This window comes from Triturus cristatus, chromosome 2_2 (assembly GCF_964204655.1).
Source record: "Triturus cristatus chromosome 2_2, aTriCri1.1, whole genome shotgun sequence".
Lineage (NCBI taxonomy): Eukaryota > Metazoa > Chordata > Amphibia > Caudata > Salamandridae > Triturus > Triturus cristatus.
Window position 1 is genome coordinate 795,425,586 of NC_140582.1, and position 26,784 is coordinate 795,452,369.

General features: G+C 40.2%; 1 protein-coding gene across 1 annotated transcript in view; it reads left to right on the forward strand.

The window, feature by feature from the left end:
* The window catches only part of KDR (kinase insert domain receptor), a 63,124-nt gene that overhangs the window by 20,331 nt on the left and 16,009 nt on the right, over positions 1 to 26,784 (forward strand). Inside the window, exons 5-18 of the mRNA XM_085642089.1 lie at positions 3,048 to 3,216; positions 5,120 to 5,259; positions 8,463 to 8,634; positions 9,842 to 9,956; positions 10,048 to 10,202; positions 11,610 to 11,766; positions 15,875 to 15,998; positions 17,290 to 17,398; positions 19,265 to 19,612; positions 20,332 to 20,478; positions 20,936 to 21,067; positions 23,130 to 23,236; positions 23,652 to 23,787; positions 25,938 to 26,042. Coding sequence (XP_085498215.1) covers positions 3,048 to 3,216; positions 5,120 to 5,259; positions 8,463 to 8,634; positions 9,842 to 9,956; positions 10,048 to 10,202; positions 11,610 to 11,766; positions 15,875 to 15,998; positions 17,290 to 17,398; positions 19,265 to 19,612; positions 20,332 to 20,478; positions 20,936 to 21,067; positions 23,130 to 23,236; positions 23,652 to 23,787; positions 25,938 to 26,042 — 2,116 coding nt within the window. The remainder of the gene's footprint in view (positions 1 to 3,047; positions 3,217 to 5,119; positions 5,260 to 8,462; positions 8,635 to 9,841; positions 9,957 to 10,047; positions 10,203 to 11,609; positions 11,767 to 15,874; positions 15,999 to 17,289; positions 17,399 to 19,264; positions 19,613 to 20,331; positions 20,479 to 20,935; positions 21,068 to 23,129; positions 23,237 to 23,651; positions 23,788 to 25,937; positions 26,043 to 26,784) is intronic.

Here is a 26,784-nt window from a genome sequence, read left to right on the forward strand (position 1 = left end):
TCCTGGTGAAACATTTAGTAGAAAGCTCAAACCCCTTGCAGAAATTCTTGAGCTGGGCTACTGTATAACTTCCAAGTTTGGCCAGCTCAAAATCCAGTCTTGCAGGTGCAAAAGCTACCTCTCCAGACAAAGACATGATTTTTGAGAAAAATTAGAAATGCCAATTAGGGAAAATTCAAACGGTTTGAATTGGTCTAAGATATGGATAGTAATGCACACCAATTACTGTATGGCACTGCACAAATGCAAGTCCTATCCTGACCGCTGATAACCAATGTTAGAAATTGGGTTTCTGGTTGGCAGAGTGTGCACCCTGTCCAAGCAGGAACTACAATCCCAGTCAGAAACACAGAAGAAATTAACCTGTGCTTACCCTCTGGTAGTTTGGCACAGAGCAGGCAGGCATAACTTAAGAGGCAAATTGTAACATATTTGTCCAACACTTCAAATAGTAACACAGTGAAAACACCACAAAAAGACTCTACACCAGTTCAGAAAAATAGATTATTATATAGAAGTTAATATATGAATTTTTAAAGAATAAGTGTCAAAATAGCGCTTTGATGCAAATAGAGCTTAAAGGGTTATACAGGGCCACGCTGGACCACGACAAAGTCATGATGGAGCGCAGGTCGGCTATAGGACCCACGCAAGGCCCGCTAAGCAAAGTAGCTAAAACCCTTGTTGCAGAACGAAATGCAGGTGAGTTGCATCGATGCTCCCCATGCAGTTGAGTTTACTTCAGATTTCTTGACACAGTAATGGCAATGCGTTGGTGGCGTCGACGAAGTGCCATTCTGGAGTGTGGTGATTCGGAAGGCAATATGCCGGGTCAATCCACGCTGGTGGCCATGCGGCGATATTCTCCATGCTGTGGTGGCGATACGTTGGTTCCAAATATGGATTAGGAACCAGCGCATCACAACCGAAGGTGATGCAGCAGTGCCGACTGCGATGCGATGGTCCCAGATCTCGCAAGCTGCGATTTAGTATCTATCCTGATCTTGCGGCTGGCAATGAGTTGGTTCCAATTGGTGCAAAGATGTTGATGACCAGGTTCTTGTCAGATGCAGCACTTTAACCTCACTTCCACGAACCCTGGACTGGATTGGCACTACTTGGCAGAGCAAGACTTACAGCTAGTAAAGTCCAGGTGCTGTGTTGAAGATGACAGGTGAAGTCTTGGATATCCCTGAGACTTCAGCAACGGTAGGGAAGCCAACAAGCTCTTGGAGAAACTTAGGTTCAAAGATGTAGAGAGCATGTCGAGTCCTTCTCACTTCTAGACAAGAGGAAGAAGGCAGCAGGCCAACACAGCAAAGTAATTTAGCAAGGTGGCATTCCCTTTTACAGCACAGTAATTAGCAGGCAGCAGGCCAACACATCAAAGATAATTAGCAGAGTGGCAGTCCCCACTACAGCACAGCAGCTCTTCTTCCTGGCAGAATGTCCTTAGTTGCAGCAGTGTTCTGTCCTGGTGGCGTCAGAGTCCCAGTACTTATACCCCATTTGGCCTTTGAAGTAGGGAGACTTCAAAGAGATGCTTTGAAGTGCACAAGCTCCTGCCTTTTATACCCTGGCTCAAGACTCACTCCAGGAGGGCATGCAATCATTTGTGTGGGGACAGGACCAGGTCCTTTCAGGTGAAGTGTCAGCTTCTCCCTCCCCTCCCGCTCAGGATGATGCATCAACATGCAGATGACTAGACAGTCACACCTACCCTTCCTTTGTGTGTGGCTGCCTAGAGGGAATGCAGGAAGCCAGCTTTCACCCACCCCAGACGTGTATTCCAGAGACAGGCAGAAAAGTATCAAATCCTTTAAGTAAGAAAATGCCAGCTTTCTAAAGGTGGCATTTTCAGAACTACAATTTAAAAACCAACTTCACTATCAGTTGTATTTGTAAACTGTGATTCCAGAGACACAACATTTGGTTTCCCTATCTTTTCTCGATTTCAAACTGCACTTATAAAATGTAATAAGTGAGTTCCAATGTTATTCTAAAAGAGAGATAGGCCTTGCAGTAGTGAAACACAAATTTAAGAGTATCTCACTACAAGGACATGTAAAACTTAAAAGTACATCTCTCACTTTTTAAATACAGTGCACCCTGCCTAGGACCTTCCTTAGGGGTGTTCTATATATGTAATAAAAAGGAAGGTCTGGACCTGAAAAGTAGGTTAACTTGCCAAGTCGATACAGCAGTTTAATCTGCACACACGGGCTCTGCAGTGGCAGGGCTGAGACATGTTTAAAGTGCTACTTAAGTGGGTGTCTCAATCAGTGCTGCAGGTCCTCTAGTAGCATTTAATTAACAGGGCCCAGGCACAGGCAGTACACTTAACAAGTGACTTATAAGTAAAGAAAATATGCCAAATATGGATAAGCCAATGTTACCACATTGTAGATAAAGAGCACATGCACTGTAGCACTGGTTAGCAGTGGTAACATTCTCAGAGTAATAAAACCAGCAAAAAGGAGATCATAAAAAGAGGAGGAGAAAGTCAAAAAGTTTGGGTCAACCCTGCAAAAAAGGCAATTTCCAACACATTTGAACTAACAAACCATTTATTGAATAGTGTCAATTATTACTCTTGCTTTAAGTGGCATTCTACATTTTAATGGAAGTAAATGTTCCACATTTCTATGAAGTGGTTGGACTGCACCAAAGAAGCTTCACTATTTCTTGTAAATTGTATTGAATATGCCCATATACTGTGAAGATTAGCCCCATTGAATTTTATTTCAATGACATCTATTCAGTTTTAAGGAGTGAAAAACGGGAAATGTTTTTATTGTAAATATTGAAAAGATTGTGGTCTGTTATAAATAATATTTGAATTTTAAATGTTTTTTGATCTAACTAGTTGTCTTTATAGAAGATGATTATGACAATTTGTAAGTTTATTAATTTAAGCTCATAATACATTTGTTCAAATTACTTGAGGAACAAACAATATTATTAACAAAAGCGTATGTCTGAAATAGTATTTTTCTTGACACATTTCTTTTTTGCGCTAACTTTGTTTTATACTATTGTATTTTTAGAAGTATCCTGAGCAGGAATTTGTTCCAGACGGAGAAACAAAATCTTGGAACAGTCAAAAAGGTTTTACAATTTTGAGTGATTCAATTAGGTCTGCAAGCAGCGTCTTTTGTAAAGCTATAAGAAACGAAGAAACCTTTTCCTCTCCAATGTATTACCCTTGGGTTGTAGGTATGTCAGCAAATATTTGCTTTTCTACAAACATTTATCTTTAGTGAACATTTGCAAAGAACTCAGGCAAAAGTTCATAGGAACATTGATCTAAGGTTCTTATCATAATGCTATCAACTGATGAGTTGTGAAATCACCTGTGATATAGCAAAATAGAAAATAATGCAACATTAATTTGCAATGCATACAACGTATTGGAAAGCACAATGCCCTAACTAATACAGAGTTGTGTGTGCATTGTTATGAAAAATGTGGATTGCAGAAAATATTTTAATTCACTTGTAGATCCTAAAGGAAGCATTTTGTTTTGACATGAATGATGCATAGTATATAAAAACTATGATCAAGTTTAATGGGATCATATTTTTGGAGTCAGTATATTTCATTATTATGGTGCAAGTGTTGGTTGCTACATTCAAGTGGGGACCATAGTACTAAAAGACTGGTAAAAAATGATTTGCTGGATGTGCGGGAGATTGGGAGAGTGTGTGGCATAGTTTGAAATGTTGTAGGATTTATGGATTTTGTTATACAAAACTTGTATAACACAAAGCGGAATAGAAAAGTGGAAGCCTCAGTAAGGAAACATAAACATTGATCCTCAAGCATAATCTCAAGATAAGTAGAGAATCTGTCAGTAATACCTGCAGAATTTTCAAATCAATTTGAGCGATTACTCTGCTAGACATATCTGCCCCTGAATTGGCCATCAACACTGTTCAGGAATGATTTAATGTTGGTACACAATACTATGGTATAGCAACTCATGTTGAAAGTATTTGTAACAATAGTTCCTCAGAAGATCCTCTCTTAATATACCACACATATTGCACCTCAGTGGTAGTAAATTCTGACTGGTCATTCGATATCAAACAGAACTACATCTACATCAACAAAATCTCTTAATTATGATATAAAAAGTTAAAATAATAGAGGTAGAATATGCATGATCTTCGTCATGGTAGTCTGAGTAAAGAGTGCTATGATGTTTTACTTTCAGAGATGTATATAGCTCACAAAACTTGTGGAGACTGTTTCTAAGTGTTACAATTTTATATCCAGCTTGAAATAAGTTCTTGGCTGAAAATATTCTCAATAGGCGACAGAGCATTTATCTAGTGGTTGATCAAAACAGTGCATCAATTATTTTACAGCTTGTAATATTTAAGAACTAATAATTTAATTAAAGTTCCAACAAAATAACATGTACTTAGGGTACTTACAAGCTAAGACAATTGCATAGAAGAACATGCATGTTCATAAGATAGTCCTAAGACAGTGTGCAAATAAACCTGGAAGGGAAATTAAACAAAGAAGCACTAATGTGTTCATGAATACAGTTTAGTCTTAAGGATTTTGGGGTCGTTGGGAAAGAACTATTATGGGGACCTCTGTTTGGGATAATTTTGAATTTTATTACCCATATTCTGCTAATTCAATTCCCACGATGCCAAAAAATATTGAATTCTATGTTAAAAGTTGAAAATGAAAAATAGACCGACATTTGATAGAAAGTTCACTTTCCCAGGATCTATTTGGAAGGTCCAGGCCCTGGACTATTGCCCACTTTGCCCATGCCTTAAAACGTCTCTGCATATCTGCCATCAATGTCAGATGATAACTTCAGATTTGAAAGTGTCTGTGGAACAATAGATATTTTAATTCCTTTTAGAATGTTTAAAATGAGGGATTTATGTGGATCGAAAGCCATTTATCTGCTTCTATGCTCTTTGTTTAAACCTGTTTAATACACTGTATTGACATTTTCCAAATGCTAACAAGATTTCAAACTGCTGTTCGTGTTTTGCTGTTCGCTTCTGGCTCTGAAATAGCTTTGTCGAATTCAAACACACAAGGGTTTGTTTTAATACCTAATTCATCTTCTTTGATTTGTTGCCAATAGATTTCCAAATCCACGAAGTTTTCATAAAACCCTATCCGCTGGTGGAACGGACCGCAGGAGAACGGCTGGTCATTACCTGCACGGCCCGCACTGCTTTCAACGTTAGGGTTGACTTTACTCTGGATTATCCATTAAGCAAGGTGAGGGTTAGCAGGATATTTTTTCAAACACTATCTTCCTGTCTGCTTGTTGTGTTTCAGTATGTCATGTGAATTTTGTTTTGCCCAAAAACGTTTTTTGACAGAGAATTCTCCTACTAAAAATGTTTTTGTTTTCATATTTCTACCCATAAAATGTATTGTTACGGGAATTGACTCTTGCAATTTAAACTTTGCAACCTTCGCAAAGTTTGCAAAGCTTGGAAAGTACTGCAAAAGCTGGAAACATTATAATCTTACACTTGTTTGGGCAATTTGTTGCCTCTCATACAGGATATGTTTTTTAACACTGGGAATTGAGGATTTAGACTCAAACTTCATGATTCATAAAATAAAGCTGCACCTTTTCAGTGGCAAAATGCTTCTTGTAAATATGTAGCTTCATTTGTTTTAACCCAGCAGCTTATTTGCGCTAGTGATAATCTAGTAGGGTGGCCAGGCAAATGGGACAGAATTGCACTTCCTTCTTTACTTTGAATGGTCTCCCATGTACCTGGGCATGATCATGGGAATCAGCTGATGTTAGCAGACCCTGGTCCGTATGCCCACATCACTTGTGGGGACACACTGACGTATCAGGCCTAGATAACTCATACATCTCGCAGCATATATTTATATTTCCACCACTGAGTAATGAGTAGCAAAATAAATATGACCTCCTCTGCTCATGTAGTTTGGTTCAGTACAGGATCTACAACTCAGAAATGGGACTTTCGATCCCATACCTACACTGTGACCTCTACTAACGCAGCACTTTGCATGTTCAGTACTGCCAAAGGAAGGAGTACCGAGGCATAGATATTAGTCCATTTAATTTTACCTGAGGCATGTATTTTAATTTGCATTTCACACAAAAAAGGGGATCAAAGCATTGGTGTGTGCACTAGTCCTAACGTCCTACTTAATAGTATATAGAAATTTTAGGTGCAAAAAGGCTTAGGACACAATCCCCTAGGTCCAAACTTTAGAGAGACAAAAAGATTTCTTGTACACTCTACAACAATATTGACAAAGTAGCCCCGCACTCGTGAAACCTTGCCGAACCAGACGATTAAACGAGGACGGGCGCCACTTTCGCCGATTACACTTGTTCTGCTTGCGTGACCTATTGAATTGACCCAAATCTTAAAATCGAAAACATAAATTTCAAATCGATTGTGTTCTCTTTAGTGATGACAACCTGAATGAATTAATATTCTTTACAATCTTAAGCCCTGAAGAAGTCCGATTGAGGACGAAACGCGTTGGCTGTGGCTGTTTTGAACTCTTTTAAAGAACATGAATAAAGAATAATTTTTAACACTGCAAGATTGGATTGACTGCTTTCATTTGGGAAAATGACCACCTACTGAAAATTGCTCATGTTATGTATTTTAATTTGCACCTTACACACCCTTTTATCATCCCAAGTGCAAGTTTTTGCAATGCCACATCAGTTCTGTGGATTTGCGAACCCACAAAATGTGCCTTTTTTCTGCACTTTATTAATGCAGGTTTGAGAATTTTCTTTATATGTCCTTTTGTGAAACTTTCTACAGTACACACAAAATGGACTCCTGCTAAGGGGTGTTTCACAGAGTTTGTGTTCAAGGAGTGATATACATAGGTACAAACATTTCTCGTTTTCCCCCATATCCTGACCTATGCTTTTACTTCAAACTCTTTCTTCGCTCTTCTGTTTGTCTGTTATTTTGTTTAAGTTATCTTTCACCAGCTAAGATGACAACGACCATAAGAAATACCATAAAGGGACGTGCAGAGCTGCTCAAAGCTACCAGTTTACTGAAAACCATAAACTGTGCGTCTCTCTCACACCTCTGTGGTCCTTATGCACATCATGGAAACACTTTCCACAAAGGATCCATACAAAGACAACACTCTTCCAACCACATACCCTACATGGTGTAAAATGCTGCCCATGTAGGCAGGCACTTCAATGGCCAAGCGCTATAAAAATGTTGCAATACATTTCCTCTTTCTGTTTCTAGCTTAACTGGCATCCTGTTTCTCTTCTTTTTAAAATTATTGGTTGAGTTACATATTTCAGGGGCTGCCTTGCCCCGTGTTTACTGAACCAGCTATGATTTTTATTCTCAATTTATCTCAGTATTCAAGACTGTTTTATTCTGCTCTCCCCCTTCAACATTCTGGGTTTTGGGGGCATATTATCAAGCCAGGTGATAAAATAATCGCCGCTTTAGCTGCAGAAAACTGCCGCTAAAACGGCGATAATGGGCTTGATAATATGCTCTATGGAATTCCAATTGAAGCCCACGTTAAATGTGAAGGACATCTAACATGGGCTTCAATTGGAATTCCATAGAGCATATTATCAAGCCCATTATCGCCGTTTTAGCCAGCCACGGTCGGTAGTAGGAGTAGCTGCAGGGCGGTGACGTGGGGAGGGGGAGGGGCAGGGTGGGGGTTAGTAAACTATGGATTACGGAGGTTTACAGGTAAATTAACATATAAATTAATAAAACGAATTTCGTTGCGTACACAGCATCCCCAAATGCGATGCAGTGCACGCAACGAAATTCGTTTTATTAATGTATATGTTAATTTACCTATAAACCTTCGTAATCCATAGTTTACTACCCCCCACCCTGCCCCTCCCCCTCCCCACGTCACCGCCCTGCAGCTACTCCTACTACCGACCGCGGCTGGTTTTAGCTGCAGTTTTCTGCTGCTAAAGCGGCGATTGTTTTTTCGCCTGGCTTGATAATATGCCCCTTAGTTCTTTGAAACTGCGATTTCCTCTCTTCTCACCCGTAATTTCGATAATTTTGATGTCAAGTTCTGTTTAGACTATTTTTAAAATATATGCCTTTTATCATTTTGTGTTTTCAAAACGGCTGCCCTCACTGAACAAGTTGTTCTTTGGCATCAGGCAATTACAAACCTTATTGGATTATTTTACTGTTAAGGGCCCATTGACGAAATTGACTGCCTTTTCAATGCGTGCAAGCTTTCTTTAAATGCGCCCTTGACCAGTGAAGCACTTTGCATCTCTGACCGTATTTGTCATGATTTCGTATCTCCACAACACCAAACCTAAATAAATGCACTTTTTTATGCTTAAACAAATTAGTCCCTCCTCAATCGAATAGGGTTAGATCCGTTTTAGCCTAAGACCCGAATTTGTGATCAATCGAAGCTGATCAAATGCTCTTGTTTTTGTATAGGAGAGAAAGTTAGAAGGCAGAGATAACACGAAGAAAGAAATTCAGAATGGTCTAGAGTTTTCAAGAACTTTTGACGTGGACAGTTTGACCCAGCGGCATTCAGGACTCTACACTTGCATAGTTTTCAATTCTGAAAAGACCAAGAGCATTAGCAGTAAAGTGATCATCTATGGTAAGAGCCCCTTCTCGTTTACCTACACAGGAAGTTGTTGTTCTGATGTTACCAGTACATTGCATTCAACCATTCATGCATTTATCTTGGCGTACACAGATTCATGTACTTATCATCTGTTGCAAAGTTGCATGGCACACGCATTGTCTTTGTGCTTCAATGGTTCATAGTAATAACATATCTCATTCTGTGGTCGGTTTGTGCCCCAATTGTGCCACTTTATATTTAATATCCTTTGTAATAAAAAATGTTCAGTAAGTAGCCTGAAAATCAGGCTTCATCTCATCATTAAATGACAAAGTAGTGTATAAAATTATATGTGCTGGTACGTTAATGTTTTGTAGCGTGGAGCCATGGTGCCCCAATGTGAAATTATGACTGGACGAAAAGGAATATTTTGTTAATGGTCTGAAAACCAAAGTGCACCTACCTGGTCACATTAGGTAACTTCCCTTCATTACAGACGCTGCATTGTAAGTAGTAGTACATCTGTTTGAACAGAAGACTCACAACTTTGTCAACCTCTCTTGTTCACTTAAATATCTTTTGTCAGGACTTCCAGAAAAAACAAGCTTTAAATCCCTAAATTAGACACTTTTTCCATTGTGCGGTCTTCCTTACAAAACAAGATCTGTTCATACAACCCTGAGTTTCTGGTGCTGTAAGCAGCTTCACCAGAAGCTCTTCTAATGAGTAAAGTTGGTCAGGGCTTGGCAGCTAATATTTGGTATTTCCCATCTTTGCTTTCTGTTAAAGCGCTATAGCATCCATAGGTCTCATAATTGATTCCTGGTATGTCACCACAGTTTATACATCCACCTCTGTTTCAAATCCAGGACGTATATTTGTACGACTTATCTCTTGGTACCTTGGGCAGCACATACTGAATCCCCTCCTCTGGGTCATGGCAGAGCACAGCATTGTCATTCTCCCAGTGCTTGGACCTAAACCCAGATAAAACCTGTTCTGATCCACAAACAGCTGCACAGCATGGTTGGTGAGACTGGTGTAGGGTTGTTTTTATTAAAGAGACCACTGACAGTGGTAGATGTATTGCAGTACGATGTCGCTTGTAGTTCTAAAGACCTGAATGAGCATGACTGTGTGGCAGCTGTAAGGATTTTACCAGTAATGCTGTCGATATGGGTTTTCAGCAAAAAGCATGATTTGAATTTTAAAAAAAAGTTTTGTACTCTTTCCTTTACAGAAAAACCGTTTGTGTCTTTGGATGAAAATATGGAATCCGTCATCGAGACAAGGATTGGGGATCGTGTACGGATCCAAGTGAACTACACGGGGTATCCTCGACCAGACATAAAATGGTAAAGTTTGAATCACAGATGTGTTTGTTTCCGTACAAAGCTGTAAAGGAACAATGGCTGAACTGTACTGTGCTCTTGACTCTCTCTGAAGGTGGAAGGATGGAAAGCAGCTCAGTTCTAGTCACCTAATGAAAGTCATGACTATCTTTTCCGCAAGTGAACTGGACGCTGGAAATTACACTGCCGTGCTCACCAATCCCTGGACAAAGGAGCAGCGAAGACACACAGTTCGCCTGATTGTGAATAGTGAGTATACCATCCAGAAAATGTCTTTGTTCATTTTCATTAACGCCCATGCTTGAGGTATTTCACCATGTTGTTATCGTTTCCATAAAGGAAGAGTTCTCCCGTTCACGTTTATGTACATTACATTGGGCAGGACTTTCTCGCTAAACTTGAGAGCATTGTTCGAGCTGCATTGCCAGTAACGGATGAACCAGTACAGGATGGCCAGATACACGCCTGGTTTTCAGGATATTCACAAAACTAGTGGCGGCTCCTCCATTGAGGTGGAGGAGCATCTCCACTGTTCAAAAGGAAAAATAAAATGATAACGTAACGTTATTATCATTGTATTTTTCTATGGAAGGAATAGCTCGCGGGGCGTGGCTGAGCCGCGCAGGGCGTGGAGTAGAATGCACGCCCTAAGTGTGCAGGACTGCTAGGCCGGGCATCTTGGGCTGGCCAAGCAGTCCTGCGCACTTTGCATGTTCCACGCCAGGCTGCATTACACAGCCTGGTGAGGAACATGCAAAGCCTCCCTGTCCCCGTCTGAGCACTGAACCATGGTGCTCAGACCAATCACAACACTGCATTGTAGCATTGTGATTGGCTCAGGAGAGCCTGTGTGCCTGGTGCTTCCTGCTGCTGGTCGGGACTGGACACCGGAAGATGAAGAGGACAGAGAAGAGGCGGCCGTCCGTCTTTTTCAGTCGCTTCTCCTGTCACATGTACTCTAGTAGCACAGGTGGAAGCAAAGAGTCCTTATTTGCCTGGGGGAAGCTGCTAGTTAACTAAAGGATTCTTAAATGCATAAGGGGTGGTCGGCGGCGACACTTCCGCCATGATTGAATGGCCATAATGGCCCCTTTAAAAAACCGACTGATGCAGGGGTCTAAACAGCACTCATGGACACATACATTGGCGTATGTCTCCATTTTGTAATATGAATGACCTCAGGATTTTTATTTTCCAGTGGTATTGTAGAAAGTAAGTCGATTTGTAAATCTCCGTCCTTTCTGTTTTAAAATGGTCTAATTTCCATGCTTGCTGGGACTAATTACTCACATATTTATCCTCCACTGATATTTACAATGCATCTTACCAAAGCTCTGGTGTAGTGCTGTGCCCACAATTTTATGTCCTGTACACAATGCATAGCCCTGAAACATGTGGTCGCCTTGCCGTCCCTGCCATCACATTAGATGTCAGAGAGTTGGTTGAAAATGCTCAAAGGAGAAAATGTCTGAGGAAAGACTTTCTATGGCTATTTATTGACTATGACCCCTGTTACTTGAGCCAGACAGTTGTATGTGTTTACTTGCAAACTATGTCTTCATTTGAATATGGGCCATGTCTTTCAAATGGTTGTCCCCTAATGCGACCAATCCATGCTGTGCCTAACTTCTGACCTTGTTTGTTTTCTCCTGCCAGTTCCACCTCAGATATGGGAAAAGGCCCTGTCGCCCGCCTTGGATTCTTTCAAGTATGGCAGCACACAGGTCTTGACGTGCACTGTCTCTGGAGTGCCCACCCCAGTCAATATTCAGTGGTATTGGCAGCTGGAGGAAGACTGTGATTTCACTTCTCAGTAAGGGCACTTTTTGTACCTCTTTCTTTGTACTGTGCTTCCTTTAAGAAAATTTGAAGTAGATCCCAATGAGTTGTTTCATTGGATGTTATCTTATAGCCTTAGAGTCCGCCATAGCTGGCTCTACTGACCAATAAAAGCCTGCTCGAGCGTTAAAGACCGGAGCTGAAGGTGAGGACCTTTAATAAGGGAGCGGGCCTTTAATGGCCAGTAGAGTTCGCTACGGAGCCCTCTAAGACTTTAAGAGCATTCCGCCCTTAGAGTGGAAAATATTCTAATTTGTAAAACAAAGGCCTCACGGAGTCCAAGGGGGTTGAAATCCCCTTGGGCTCCATCAGGCCTTTGTTAAACATTGGAATGTTGATGCTCTGGCATTCTACGGACGATTAGAAGCCTGGAGCACTCCATTGTTTTCAGTGGAGCGCTCAACATTCCAAAGTTATATAATATACATCAGTTCACCAGAGTGCCTCAAGGATATGATTGATATCCCACATTTCACAGATCTTCATTTGCCTTCATCTGGTTGGGGTCCCCTGATGGGTTGCCCCCGTGCTGTCGGGGCTGCAGGGACCTGCTTTACACTCCTGCTCATCTTCTAAGAAGGACAAAGCTCAATCCTTTGATGTCAGATAGAGTGAATCATCTAGAAGCCGAATTGCACAGTGTAAAACTGGAATATCTGGGAATAATCCTAACTTCCCTAATTGACCCAATTGTGTGCTCCTGGGCAAATACTTTATTTCAACAAGTCTCCTTTTTGCTCATTTTCACAAATGAGAGCCCCTTCAAGCTTGTGAGTTCAAGCTGTGCGCTGTGCAAAAATCTCTCTTGTGTTTGATTTAATTGCCTATATTATTGCCCCACGTCTAGTTGAGTCTACATATAGGGTACACAAGGCAACAAAGTTGCCTACTCGCTCACAAATAGCTGTGTGATAAGGGTGGGGGCAGGAATGTTTCTCAGTGCGTGCTTAAAATTTCCCACTTTTAATAAATGCCTCTCAAAATCAGTGATATTAAGTGATGCACTTAGGCGAAACACTTCCACCTTTTAAATAAATACATCTTTTTTTCAATTGTGAAGACGCATCATCATATTCTAACATGATATTTGTTGCAATTTACACGACAAATATTTTCGGTGCACATGCTCTGAGAGCCACCGCCGAGGCTCTGGCTTGGCTCAGCTCGGTTATTTTGTTGACTCGCTCACCTATGCATGTCTTTGGTTGACGGGTCCATATTGGGATTAATACTGCTTTTAGACTCCATCCTTATTCTCATGGGATTTTGTATGGACTCTGTGAAAGAGTAGACGTTGACCAAATGAAAAGTTAAATATTTAATAATACTGCTTTTCCCGTGATTCTGGTGCTAATTATATGGAATTCCGGGCTGTATGTCGTTGGTGAATTCATATATTTTCCACTTCATGCACCACAATCTATTGTGTTCCATACCATATACTGTGTTGGTGCCACCTTCAGGCCAAAGAGGAGGACTGCATGGCTGAATGCTCCTCTTGGTAGCTGTCTTTCTCGTATCTGAGTGGAAGGCGACCCAGAGGAAGCGAGCCGGTTGATGTCAGCAGTGATAGCCACTGGTGCGTCTGCCCTATCAGCACACGGCTGGGCTTATCTGGGTCAAACAGCAGGGCACACTTCCGTGACACAGGCTCCACCCATTCCATCTTCCTGTTGTTGTTTTTCACGGGGCTTCCGCTGGCTTCCTCCGGTGCCCGCGCGCTTCCAACACAATAACAGCCAGTGGCCTCAGGACAGTCCTGAAGGAGCCGGTCATTCCTCTGTTCCCTCCTCGAGTTCCCGTGCAGCCAATTAACTTAACTGCTGAAGACTTTATGAATGGGCGTCTGTGCCAAGAATAGCTCCTTTTCCCGGTCCACAGCTTTGATGAGCTATGGGAAAACTCCGTCAATGAGAATAACAAGCTGTGTTTATATTATTTTGGTGAAACCAGGTGCAAAAAAGCAACACACAAATGAAAAACATTAGTATTTGGCCAGTTTTCGCGTCATGAGGATGGATGCTCGGATTATTTCCTGCTTCATGTGTGATTTATGCCTAAAAATGCATATGATTCACAAAGCTGGAAAGTAGTTGAGCAAGTGTGTCACGTGTATGTTCAGTATGCAACAGAGGCCTACGTTATGGACACTTAATCCCCAGAAAAGTGTGAAATAGTGGCTGGGCCAGGCAAAAAAGAAGCAAATGTATATAGAGGTGGGCAGGCCAACAAATTAACATTGAGGGCCGAAAGAAACCAATAGCAGGGTCTAACTTAGCTCTACCGGCCCATGCACTAGCCGAGCCATGAAAATGTTTGTCATGTAAATCGTACAACAACAATCACGCAAAAATGTGATAGTCCCTTCAAAATTCAAACAAGTGCATTTCTGTAACATATGGAAGCGTTTCACCTTAGCACAACAGATTATTTCACTGCATTGATAGGCATTTCGTAAAAGGGACAGTTGTTGAACATAAACTTATAACCGTTCATACCTCCCACCCTGATAACAATGCTGCTAGCGAACTAAGAGGCAAGCCAGTTGTCACGTGCAACCTATATTTGGTCTCGATTCTTATTTTACATGGAGCAACACCATAATCTATTTAAAACAAGAGAGGTGTTTGTACAGCGCACAATGTAAACTCATGAATTTCAAGGTGTGCTTATATGTAATAATAAAGGAAAAAGAGGCACAGTGTAATAAGTTATTATTTGCCGGGGATCACACACTTTTGGCCAAGCAGTTGAGCTGGGATTGATGTCAGGTGTCTGATCATTCAATTCAGCCTCTGGATGGTTATCTATTTCTCTCTCCTGTTTTGCATCAACTGTTAATGCTTTGTTTTAATTCTTGACACATGAAGTGTGAGTGCGGGTGGTTTGCTGAAGACGTTTTGGGCTCGAGGGATCAAGACAACCTTGAGCTGGCCAGATTCAGGCATCTGAGCCTGGCTCTAGCCTGTAGCTAAAACTTCCCACACTGCACTTTATTTTCTTTCTTTATATATGTCTTGCTAAACCTACTTTATAGTGTCAACTACAAGAGAAAAGCACATTTTAGGATGCGTTTTTAATTTCCTTACAATACATTTTGCATTTAAAATGCAATTGATAATAATACACATTGTTGCATAAAACATATTTTGAATATTAGCATATTAACATTGAAAATGCATTTGTTTATCTTTCTAAAGAATACTAAAATCAATGAATAAATCATGCAATATAAAAAATACATAATAAGTAATGTGTAATATGGTTTTATATTGCCATCTCGGGGTTTAGGTGCCATTTATAAACCACTCTGCTTTTGGCCTTGTTATTTGTAAACGCCACTAGAATCCCTCATAGGTATTGTAGCCCATATTATACAGTAACACATGTTATGTATGTATACATAATGACAACAATCACACATTATGTAGAACATGAACTTATAAACACAGATTCATACATTTATTACTACAGTACAAACATGTTATTACCATTACTACCACAGTACAGTGCAAAAAACTTTAGAAAACACTGATTAATGATACCTCACAGATTACATTCTAGATTCACTTTATAGAAGAAAATACATTTGTGAACATAATCACAAAGCTAGTTATAGTGGTTTTATCTCACTGCCACACAAGAAAAACTGCATGTCATAAACTAGACATACAGATGCTTAGAGTTCAAAATGGTATTTATTACCAATGTTGAAGGAGGATAGGGGCATCATGACCCACTTGAGGCTTTGCGTCTTCAAAATTATAACCTCTCCCCACACTCAACAATGAAAATAATTACACTCTTTGAAGCTCTTTGTGTACTGCGCTCACACACACATCCCCCCCCCACACACACACATATTCTACAACATTGCAACACCCATATTTTATGCATGAGTTGCAAGGGATTGGAAGTGAATGACTGAATACTGATTGAACTAACTCTCAGTTTCATGGGTAGTTTCAGGCTGTCAGAAAGCCACACGTTTTTAATTCTCCAGTTTGCTCATACTTTTTTGATCTTTTACTTTCTCGAATAATTCTAACTGCATCCCACCTTCTCTTGATCATGTACTATAGCCATCAATCATCAAGCAGCAGTTCCTACACCTGCAAAAGCTGGAAGAACATTACTGATCAAAATGGTGGAAATTTGATTGAAAGAAATGAGACCCATGTTGGTGTCATTGAAGGAAAACTAAAGGTATGTTTATGTTCAAGATACCCTAAATGCCTACTCTAGATAGTGTTCACGCTTGAGCCAGAATTATCAGTTGCCATTATATTCTGCTTAATATATCAAAATGGTTTCCTTAATATAAATATTATATTAGTAATATCAGTTCAATTAGTACCTCCTGGCATACATTTAGGTTATCAGCCATTTGAAGTGAAGGCACATGAGAACCTTCAGGCTGTACAGAGCCATTGAGGGACATTACTCCCATCCAGCTTTGAGAGGGAACATCCTTAGCAACTCTTAAAGAAATGGCGTGAGACTTCATCTGCTCAGTCTGACCACAGGCAGCCCATGCACATTATATCTAGATACAGTTTTTATGTCAACTCCTCGTTCTTATTCATGCACTCACCACGACTAAAGTGCATGCTGTCTGCAATTTGCTGATTAACATAACCCTGTATCCCACTGTGCATGTGTGTGTGCGCGTTTAGTGTACTTGCCAGCATACTTTGTGTTTACAGATTTATACATATCTGTATCAACCATATTACATTTCTAGCTAAGGATACATAGCTAATACTTTATTTGTATCTACGTTACACTTATACAGTACGTCATTTGGTGGTTAGAACTTTTATCAAAACACATTTTAATATATTATTTGGGTAATTTAAATGTTTGTTAATGTTTTTCCCACATGTCGACATATGTGTTAAAATTGCAACAGTGACTATACATTTTGCTTAAAGTTTGAAAATGTAAAATTTTTAAATTTGTTAAAACTGTTTCGTTTAAACTTGTGCAATTGCACAATTCTACACGGGCTGTAGGATTGCTCTAAATGTTAAATTAACCTACAGAGGTATTAGGAGGTGTAATACGTTTAAATTGCTGAAAACAATTTCTGCAATATTTTAGAATATTCATGTACGAAAATTGGAACTTCTTGTCAAATAACTCACAAAAACTACAACTAGTAGATGAAGCATGTTATGGATTTCTCAAATAATGTGATTTAATTAAAATGTGTTCATAATATATTTGAAGAGTTGGAATCCATAGATAAAAAGCAGTAAAACTGTTTTACATGTTGTATTAATTTGGGGGGTCAGGTAATAACTATGCATGATTCAATAAGTGAAAAAAATTATGAGGGTGTTTAACAAAAATTTTACACTTTTTTTTAAAAAAAGCTAACAATGTTAAAAAACTATTAAGCATTAAGCATGAAAGTCTTTATTTAAAAATTCTAAATCAGAACATGTATTGTTGCTACTGTGATAAAGTACGCATTTTCTTATTTCTTTTGCAGATTGTAAGCATGCTTACTATTTCCTCTGCCAATGTATCAGCTGTATACAAATGTTTAGCCACAAACAAAGCAGGCCAAGATGAGAGGGTGATGTCCTTCCATGTCACAAGTAAGTCACGTTTGAGGCGACGGGGTGTCTCTGACGTTCAAGAGAGCTCACTGGTCCATGAGGCATGGTGATAAAAGACACATTAAGAGGAATTACAATTTCATTTCCAGCCTGTTTGCTTTGTAACAAGATGTCCAAAGTCACAAGCAAAAGTAGTTGGACCCCAATTAATTGGTGATGAGCTATCAAAGGCACACAAGTGTAAAGATAATGATTGTCTACTTTTAAATGCTTTTGCTTCACCAGCCAGCATAAGTTGTCATGTAGAGAAGGCAGGCATTCTGTGGGAGCCACAAACCATATGCTGATAATAATTTAGAAGAGTGAGGGGGCGAGCGGTCTTTACGCACCAAAGCCCCTGCCCTGTGAAATGCCCTCCCACTTCCTTTATGGCTCACTTAGAACCACTTGTCCTTTAGGAAATCGCTGAAGACCTGGTTGTTTACCATCTAAATGTCCTGCTAGTCATCTTCTTTTCCGCCAGGTCTGTCTTTCACAGTTGTGGCTTTCGATGAAACTAGCGCTGGTACACCCAGTTGATGAGGCAGCCCCTCGCTTTACAAATCACATAACATAACTTGGGCATTGATTTAATGGAATAGCATATCAAGGGTAGTGGGACCTCACACCACCTTTGAAACCAGATAACATCTGAGGTTGGTCCCTGTGCCCACACTCAGTCCTCTATAGTTGTCAGTTTGTTGCTGATGGGTTAGGGTATTGTCGCAATTTGTAAACTAAAGAAAGAAAAGTGGGTTATTTCAGCTCTTATGACTTATTTTAACTTTCTGTTACTGCCTTCGTAACCCATGAGACCCGTTGCAGCATAGACAGAGTCAAAGGTACCAAATATCAAGCCAGCTGCTACATATTCGATATTAGTGGTGGGCCATCTGAAACAAAGAATGTTCCTCTTAATGATCACATCTCTTCCTTTCCTACCCCTTCGATGTGTGTGGGAAACCACTCACACATTCTCACTCTTGCACTTTAGTCACTTATGTTCCAAGATGAGCTGATAACTAGAAATGTAAGTTGACAATGCTCTTGCCAGTGTAGACCATGGTTCGTTATCTCTCCTGTTATGTCGCACTACAAACAAAATGTTGCCACATAATTTACTAAACTTCTGAAAATATGATGAATTAATAACAGTACTACTATGGCTTCTACTGCTACTTCTACTACTACTAATAATAATCATAATAAACATAATCATAACAATAACTTCAAAAGAACAACACGAACCACAAAAATAGTAATAGAGGTAGTAATACTATTACTACTACTGGGAGTGGTACTTCTACTACTACCACTAATAAGAATAGTAGTAGAAGTAAATATGCAGTTTGTATCCCTACCAAGAGAACTGTGAATTTTCTCTTGGAAACTTTGATGCTGTCCCTACCTGTGTCAGATGCTCATATTATTGATATCTCCGAACAATTTACTCAGTTATACGAAATTCGTATGTATTCCCATAACTGCTTATGCCACAGTATGACCACATCCTTTATGAGTAACAGCGCATTGTAAGTTTCGTTGGAATAAACAGCAGATGGAATACATCTCTGTGTCGATGTTTAGGCTAGTATCTACAAATTATTTTGTAAAGACATATATCTTCCTAATATTGGTAAAGGGGGACATGTGGACTGTAAACTTTTCCAGCTCACTTGCCATATGAAATTCCTTAAACAGGACTACATGATAATGAGACATTAATATTTGTAACTGATTTAATTCAATAGTCGGTGCAATAAAGTAACCAAAGCTCTCGTGTACAATGATATGTTAATCTTATAGTGAGAAATTGCTTGTTGCTACTTACACTTGTAACAGGCCATGGATGTACTCCTGTTTTAGGGGGTCTTGAGATACAGCTCAATCCAGGCAACAGAGTCATTGAAGAGGATCCCTTTTCACTGAGATGCATTGCAGATCGACTAACATTTGAGACGGTGACTTGGTTCAATCTGAGCTCAGAAGCACCCCGAAGGTATAACAGAAGCTGGCTGGTATCCACGGTGTGCAAGAATCTGGACATGAAATTGAAAATGAAAACCACAAGCGTGTATACCAATGGTGTTAATGTGACGTCAGCGGTTGACATCAGTAGCGCATCTCTGCACCACAGTGGAGAATACATTTGCACTGCTGTGGACCGAAAGACTCAGAAAAGACACTGTCTGGTGAAACATGTGACTGTTCTAGGTAAGTGAGTGCTTAAAGATGACCTCATTTAGGTAACTTATTTGTATTATGCTGGGAGAAGGGCAAGGAACCCAAAGCTGTACTCTGCTCTCCGGCCTTTTTCATTGATCAAGTACATGCCATACCTTTGATACAGGGACAATGACAATTTTACAAGTCTGACTTGGTTTTGAGAAGGGCTGTATCTTATATTTGAAATGGGGGAGGCGATACATTTGGAGAAAATACCCACCTGATTATTCCTGTTAGCAGACTTGATTACTACACGTGGTTTCATTTCTGCTAGCCGTGCCTTATCTGTTGATGGGGCTGGAAGTTATTCCCACACCTTCACGAATCTCCTATGGCAGTGTTAGACTGTACTTCCCTGCCTCTCTGCCACACCCGTAGCTATGTAGTCGTTAAGTGATTACCTTTGACCCCTAACCCTTTAGTGTTCATAATTGGGTCTCTGAGAACACACTTTATAACTTTTCTAGTTTTAAGATTACATGCCCAATGTGTTTTCCCTTGAAGACAGCCCATAACAAAAATGTACAAATAAATGAGAGCTTAAGACACTCGTTCAAAAATCAATGTATTTTTTTAATTTAAAACAACAGCATTGTCACACATTATGGCCAACATATGGTTGTATGGAATTGTAGCTGGGCTTTTATTTGACGTCAATAATGGGTAACAATAATAAGAACACATGTCTCCTTTATTCCCACAAACAGCACAACGAGGGCCTACAATTGAAAAGGAATTACAGAACCAAGTGGCAAATATCAGTGAGACTATAGAAGTAACCTGCCGCCCAGATGGCACTCCGATTCCGCACATCACCTGGCTCAAAAACAACGAACTGCTTATCGAAGGCTCTGGTACGTAAACACCTTCTTCCATCATTACAACCTGGCAACAGATTTTGCACACACTTGGTGGTTTTTCTTTGGACATACTTCACTAGCTAAAACATGGCAATATTTTTGATAAACGCAACCACTGATTTGCAGTGTCCTGTTGTCCTCAAGCTATATATGTGCCAGTTAAAACCAACTCATATGTACATTAAATTACATAGGGTTGCTCCAGGTCATGGTCAGATGTGTTTCTCAAATTAAAGCACAATAATTGCCACACCAGTCTTCTGTCATCCACACATCAAACCATATGTAAAAGTTTGCTCTGAGGTAATGGCAGCAAATTGTCTATCATAGTGTAATATGTTCATTATTGTTTTGTATTGTATTAACACGCCGTGCAGCTTTAACCAATGAGGAGAGTGGAGCACACAACTACAGAAAACATCCACAAGTGACAACTTCATTTAATTTACAGGCATTATTTTCAAGAATGGGAACCAAACTCTAACTATACAGAGAATTAGAAAAGAAGATGCTGGGGTTTACACCTGTGAAGCATGCAACGACGTCGGCTGCGCGAAAACAGAAGCAACCTTCACCGTGGAGGGTCAGTGTGCTTTTAATCGAAATCTACTATTTCAATTTGGTCAGCAATGCTTAAAAGAACAAGAGAAGTAGACCACATGATTGACACTGCCATTGCCCCTCTTTCTAGGACTGTGGTAGTCCACCTTTCAAACCTTCATGGACTAAAGCTAGGTTATAGTCCAAGTTAGGAGGATTTCCCTATCTGAGGGTATTTGGATCTGCAGAGAGAAATCTCTTGTATTCTGCTGCTTTCCTAATGAGGATAACGTGAGTCTGGGGGGAAGAGGAAGGTCCCAGGACCCCAAAAGAAGTTGACCCCGCCTGATCCACTTCCAGCCACGACACATGACACTCTGCGACTGGGCCTGAGATTGCATCACGAGCTTTTACAATGACATTTCGTTAAATCAAAATATCTTTCATGAATCACAAGCTTTCTACACTTTGAATGCTTAGAGTACAGGTTGGCAGCTCTGCCCTCCTGGACTTTAAGGGGGATATTTACAAGAAAAAGCCGGAGCGCGGCGGTACGCCACATTTGGAAACGCCACAATCTGACATTTTTAAAACTCAGGGATGCACCGTAGTCACAAGAATATGGCACACCCCTGTGTTTGCCTTAGCTCTGGCGCTAAAAAAGCTGCCAAGCACCAGCGCAGGCACTCTTGCACCATGTTGCAAGGGTGCCTGTGCTGCAGGGGTCATTGTTTAGGTGCAGGAATGATTCCTGCACATAAACCATCAATAATGGTGATTTGCTCATTCTGTGTGCGCTGCAGAATGCAGCACACATGGAAAGAGCAAATAACGAGGAGAAATTGATCATTTCTCCTCGTATCGCCATTCTAAGACCAGGTATTACCTGGCCTGAGGTTTTGTCGTTGCCCCACCCTTGCAAATCTGGGGCAGCGTCAAAAAGCAATGAGTGTTGCTGTGGAACGTACACAGAAACACCCACCGCCCTCCCCTTTGCCACAGCAGACTGTAGTTGTAAGGGGCATATTTACACGGTGGCATTAAGCCATGTGAAGTGGCTTAGCGCCACTTTGTAAATATGGGGAATGGCACAACACCACCGGAGCTTCAAAAAAATGATGCTCTGGTGGTGTTAGGGGCTTGAAAATTTGCCCCTTGGTCTCACAACCACACACCTTTATAATCATTTCACCCTCAGTCTTTATATTTTCTGCTGACCTACTGTTGCCTAACGGCTCCAAAATACACCCAAGCATTCCACTGTCACAGGCTACTCTAAGGCTCAGCCTCATACCTACCAGCCAGGTCCAAATCCCCGCTCATCTAAAGTGTGCTTATTTTCAGAACACAGAGTTCCAACTCCTGCTTTGCCAAAAGACAGACAGACAGAAACGTCTCCCACTCTTTCCGACTGGATGAAGGGTCCATCCTTTCAGAAATCCATCACCAAGAAACGAACCATTCCATTCCAGGCGCAGTCACTGCAGCGGGTTGGGGGCATTCTGCAGGGGGGCTCCATTCAGCCTAGGGCCTAATAAATCTGGAAGATACGGGGGTGTCAGGGGCTCCTCGCCACATGCTGCGAGGGGGGGTCCATACTTTTATGTTACGCCGCTGTTTCACCCTTTGTCCTTCTGCTGCCTGTACTCCCCATATAACCTCCCTATTCTGTTGTCAGGAAGTAAAATTATATTTGAATGCTCCCGTTTTTGTTTTTGTTCATTTGCTGATTCTTCGGTCACCCATCAGATACTTTCTCCATTGTTAAGTTACTTCTTAAGTTTCCTAAGAGCCCACATGCAAAGAAAATTGTGCTCAGACATTGTAATACAGGTACATTTCCCTTTGCAGCAATAAAACCCAAAGGGCACCTCACATGCTCTTTCATAATGCCATCTCGCACTTCTTATGCATACTTCTTGTTTTGTTCAAGAGTAAACCCAAAGATGAAATAAAATATCTGGCTAGCATAAAATGCTGTTGATCAGTGGGAAAGATGTCTTTGCTAGAGAGTTTCCCAGACTTGCATTGAAAATATGAACTGATAACTCGAATTATGATTCCGTTTTTGAGTGGCACTGACATGCTGAATGCTTCCTTTGTAGGCAATGAAGAGAAAACAAACCTGGAGCTCATTATTCTGGTTGGCACCGGGGTGATTGCCATGTTCTTCTGGCTGCTTCTTGTCATCATCCTCCGGAGCGTAAAGCGGGTAATGAAACCGTCGGCCCTGCCGTCCTATGGGCATCTCTCTTGCATGACAAATTAGGACTGACTGCACTTCTTTTGTGTTGATTGCCTCCATTGTTCTTGAATCAACAGGCGCATTTTTCCTTCAATGCCGTCACATTCTTGCATGGTTTTCGGAGGGTCACTTAATTTGGTTTTAATTGAGCGAGATCTCAGAAAAAAAGTGGCACAAACTTTTCCCTTGTGAAAGCCTGATGAACTGTTTACAGTCGAAAACATGTTCTATGATGATCCTGGGGCTGCGCGGGGGAGCCTTAGGCCTGCGCTGCTGGGATTCTTTTGCACCAAAGGAATGATCCCTTGTTTATGGACTTATCTGCTTTTCATCCTGGATGAGTAGTGTTTTGTGTGTGAGCTGGATTGTTATTGTTTTTCAGCCCAAAGATGACGATTTGAACGGTGGGTACTTGTCCATCATCATGGATCCCGGCGAAGTCCCGCTCGGTGAGCAGTATGAGCGTCTCTCCTACGATGCCTGCAAGTGGGAGTTTCCCAGAGACCGGCTGAAACTTGGTACGCCAAAATATTTTATCTTGGCTATGATTTTACTTTGCATACCTTAACTCAGTTGAAACAAGTGTCTCACCACTTTTTACACTAAAGCAAAAGATGTGCTTTCAAGTGACCAATCATACTGTCCTTGCACAGCCGGAATAGCTGAATTTATGCGCCTTGTACTGTGTTAAAACCAAATACTTCTGCAGGCTCCATTATCTGTCTACAGGGTTCTCCTTCCACCTCAATAGCCACTGTATGGCATCATGCAACATATATTTCCAGAAGTGCAGCAGAGAACCGTCATTAAAAGAGGTCTATTATGGTCTAGTCAAGCCAAGAAACATTGCATCTGGGACTTGCTGAAGGATAAGGGCGTGTAGGCATTTCTGATTGTTTTCTGCTGCTAACATAGAAAACCTGGGTCCTCACACAACCTAGATAAATACCTGGACAATACTGTCCACTATGTCTGGAACATGATATGTCACTGACATTATCACGACTTAGGGCCTGATCACGAGTTTGGCGGACGGGATACTCCGTCACAAATGTGATGGATATCCCGCCCGCCAAACTACAAGTTCTATAGGATATAATGGAATTGTAATATGGTGGACGGGATATCCGTCACATTTGTGATGGAGTATCCCATCAGTCAAACTCGTAATCAGGCTCACAGGGCCCGATTCACAGAACTAACTTAAGACAAAATCCTAAACTTACTACCATTTTCGTATTCACAGAAGGCACTTACTCATTTTGGTATTCACAGAAGACACTTACTCACTTCGGTATTCACAGAAGTTAGGAGTCCTAACTTTAGGACTCCTAAATGCCTTCTGTGAATACCGAAAGTCTTAAAATTAGGATTTTTCTCAGTTTAGGAGTCCTAAAGTTAGGAGTCCTAACTTTACTACTACTAAATTGAGAAAAATCCTAATTTTAAGGCTTTCGGTATTCACAGAAGGCATTTAGAAGTCCTAAAGTTAGGAGTCCTAACTTTACTACTACTAAATTGAGAAAAATCCTAATTTTAAGACTTTCGGTATTCACAGAAGGCATTTAGGAGTCCTAAAGTTAGGAGTCCTAATTATACTACTACTAAACTGAGAAAAATCCTAATTTTAAGACTTTCGGTATTCACAGAAGGCATTTAGGAGTCCTAAAGTTAGGAGTCCTAACTTTACTACTACTAAATTGAGAAAAATCCTAATTTTAAGACTTTCGGTATTCACAGAAGGCATTTAGGAGTCCGAAAGTTAGGAGTCCTAACTATACTACTACTAAACTGAGAAAAATCCTAATTTTAAGACTTTCGGTATTCACAGAAGGCATTTAGGAGTCCTAAAGTTAGGACTCCTAACTTCTGTGAATACCAAAATGAGTAAGTGCCTTCTGTGAATACCAAAATGGTAGTAAGTTTAGGATTTTGTCTTAAGTTAGTTCTGTAAATCGGGTCCTTAATCTTCAAAAGTGGGGCAATTTTAGAAATTTTACAGCTGATGATGCATTTCCTTCCCGAATTGCAGGGCGATATCTCACCTCTGTGATAGAATTTTGTTTTTTCAGTACCTGAATGATACGTGGTTATTGACATACAGAGCTTTCTCATAACAGTATTAGCAAGACTCACAAATAAAAACCGCAAATGTACTTCCATATATTCACTCCAACTTTTGGGAGAAAATTTTAATTTTGGTTGGAAATTCACAAAAATCCAGGAAAACTGAAACATTTCTCAGTACTCACATGTGTAAGCATCTACTCACACCATACTGGTGCAATATTGCATGCGAGTAAATCTCGTTATGAGTGTAAATCCACGCTTTCCTATTATATATATACAATGTGAATTACTCTTGTAAAAACAAGCTGTTTAGGAAGCGTAGGTGCAGAAGCAACTTTGTGAAACAAACCTTATATGTTTAATCAAAGCATCCAGGTAAGCTCATAAAAAGTAATCTAGTGGGTAGACAGAAGAACCGTGTATGTGATTGAATGTCTATGATGAGCCAATTGGGGGAGTTATAAGCCCACAAAGCCATATTGAATAAAAACAATTTAAGTGAAGGTCGTGTGGAACAGCTAAAGAACCAGTAATGTCAGATGTCAGATGTCAGGACTACCCTGTAACTACATCTATAATTTTCCACCACTTTCCTTAGGTAAACCACTTGGCCGTGGAGCGTTTGGACAAGTCTTGGAAGCAGATGCATTTGGAATCAACAAAATTGACACTTGCACAACAGTGGCTGTCAAAATGTTAAAAGGTATTCTTAAACATTACATTATATTAAACTAGTTTTAGTTGTAAACATGCAGATATTAACTATAGATTGTTGAGAACAAACAGACAGTTTTCAGACTAATTTCTTTACATTCAACATTCGTTAGTGACACACCATCGAGAAGTATTGATTCAGTTCCATATTTACTTTTACTAGATCGTTAAGCCTATCCCCTACTGAAATACAGATTGTACACTGAACATACTTAAATGTCTGTATCACTGGATTAGTGGTTCTTACTATTCATTGTAACATAGTTTTTTTAATCTATTTATTTTAGCTGATAAGTGCGTTTAAACAAAAATTATTTTGTGTTTTCAGATTTGTACTTCTGATTCCATGTCAAATTTCTGACAGTAGTATTGTCTCAGTACATGTTGCTGGCATAGACCAAATTAATGGACGTTATGCTAGATCCAAAGAATGTACATTTTCAGTGGTTCATCCACAATTATATTTTGTGGAAAGGTTTGATTCTTCAATCACCAATCCTAAATTCTTACTGCTGAACGATTGTATTTATTGGGAGATACGTCATGACTTATATTTATGGTCAAACCCAGACACATTTTTAGCAGTTGGCTTTTAGGCTACATACAGTAGCAATGCTATTTAAAACATTCTAATCTTGGGGTGGTAAATTAATTCAGATAAGGCGAACATATCCTCTCTATTCATGGAACATACTCTGGAACGGCTTATAGAGGGTAGGAGTTTTTGGAAA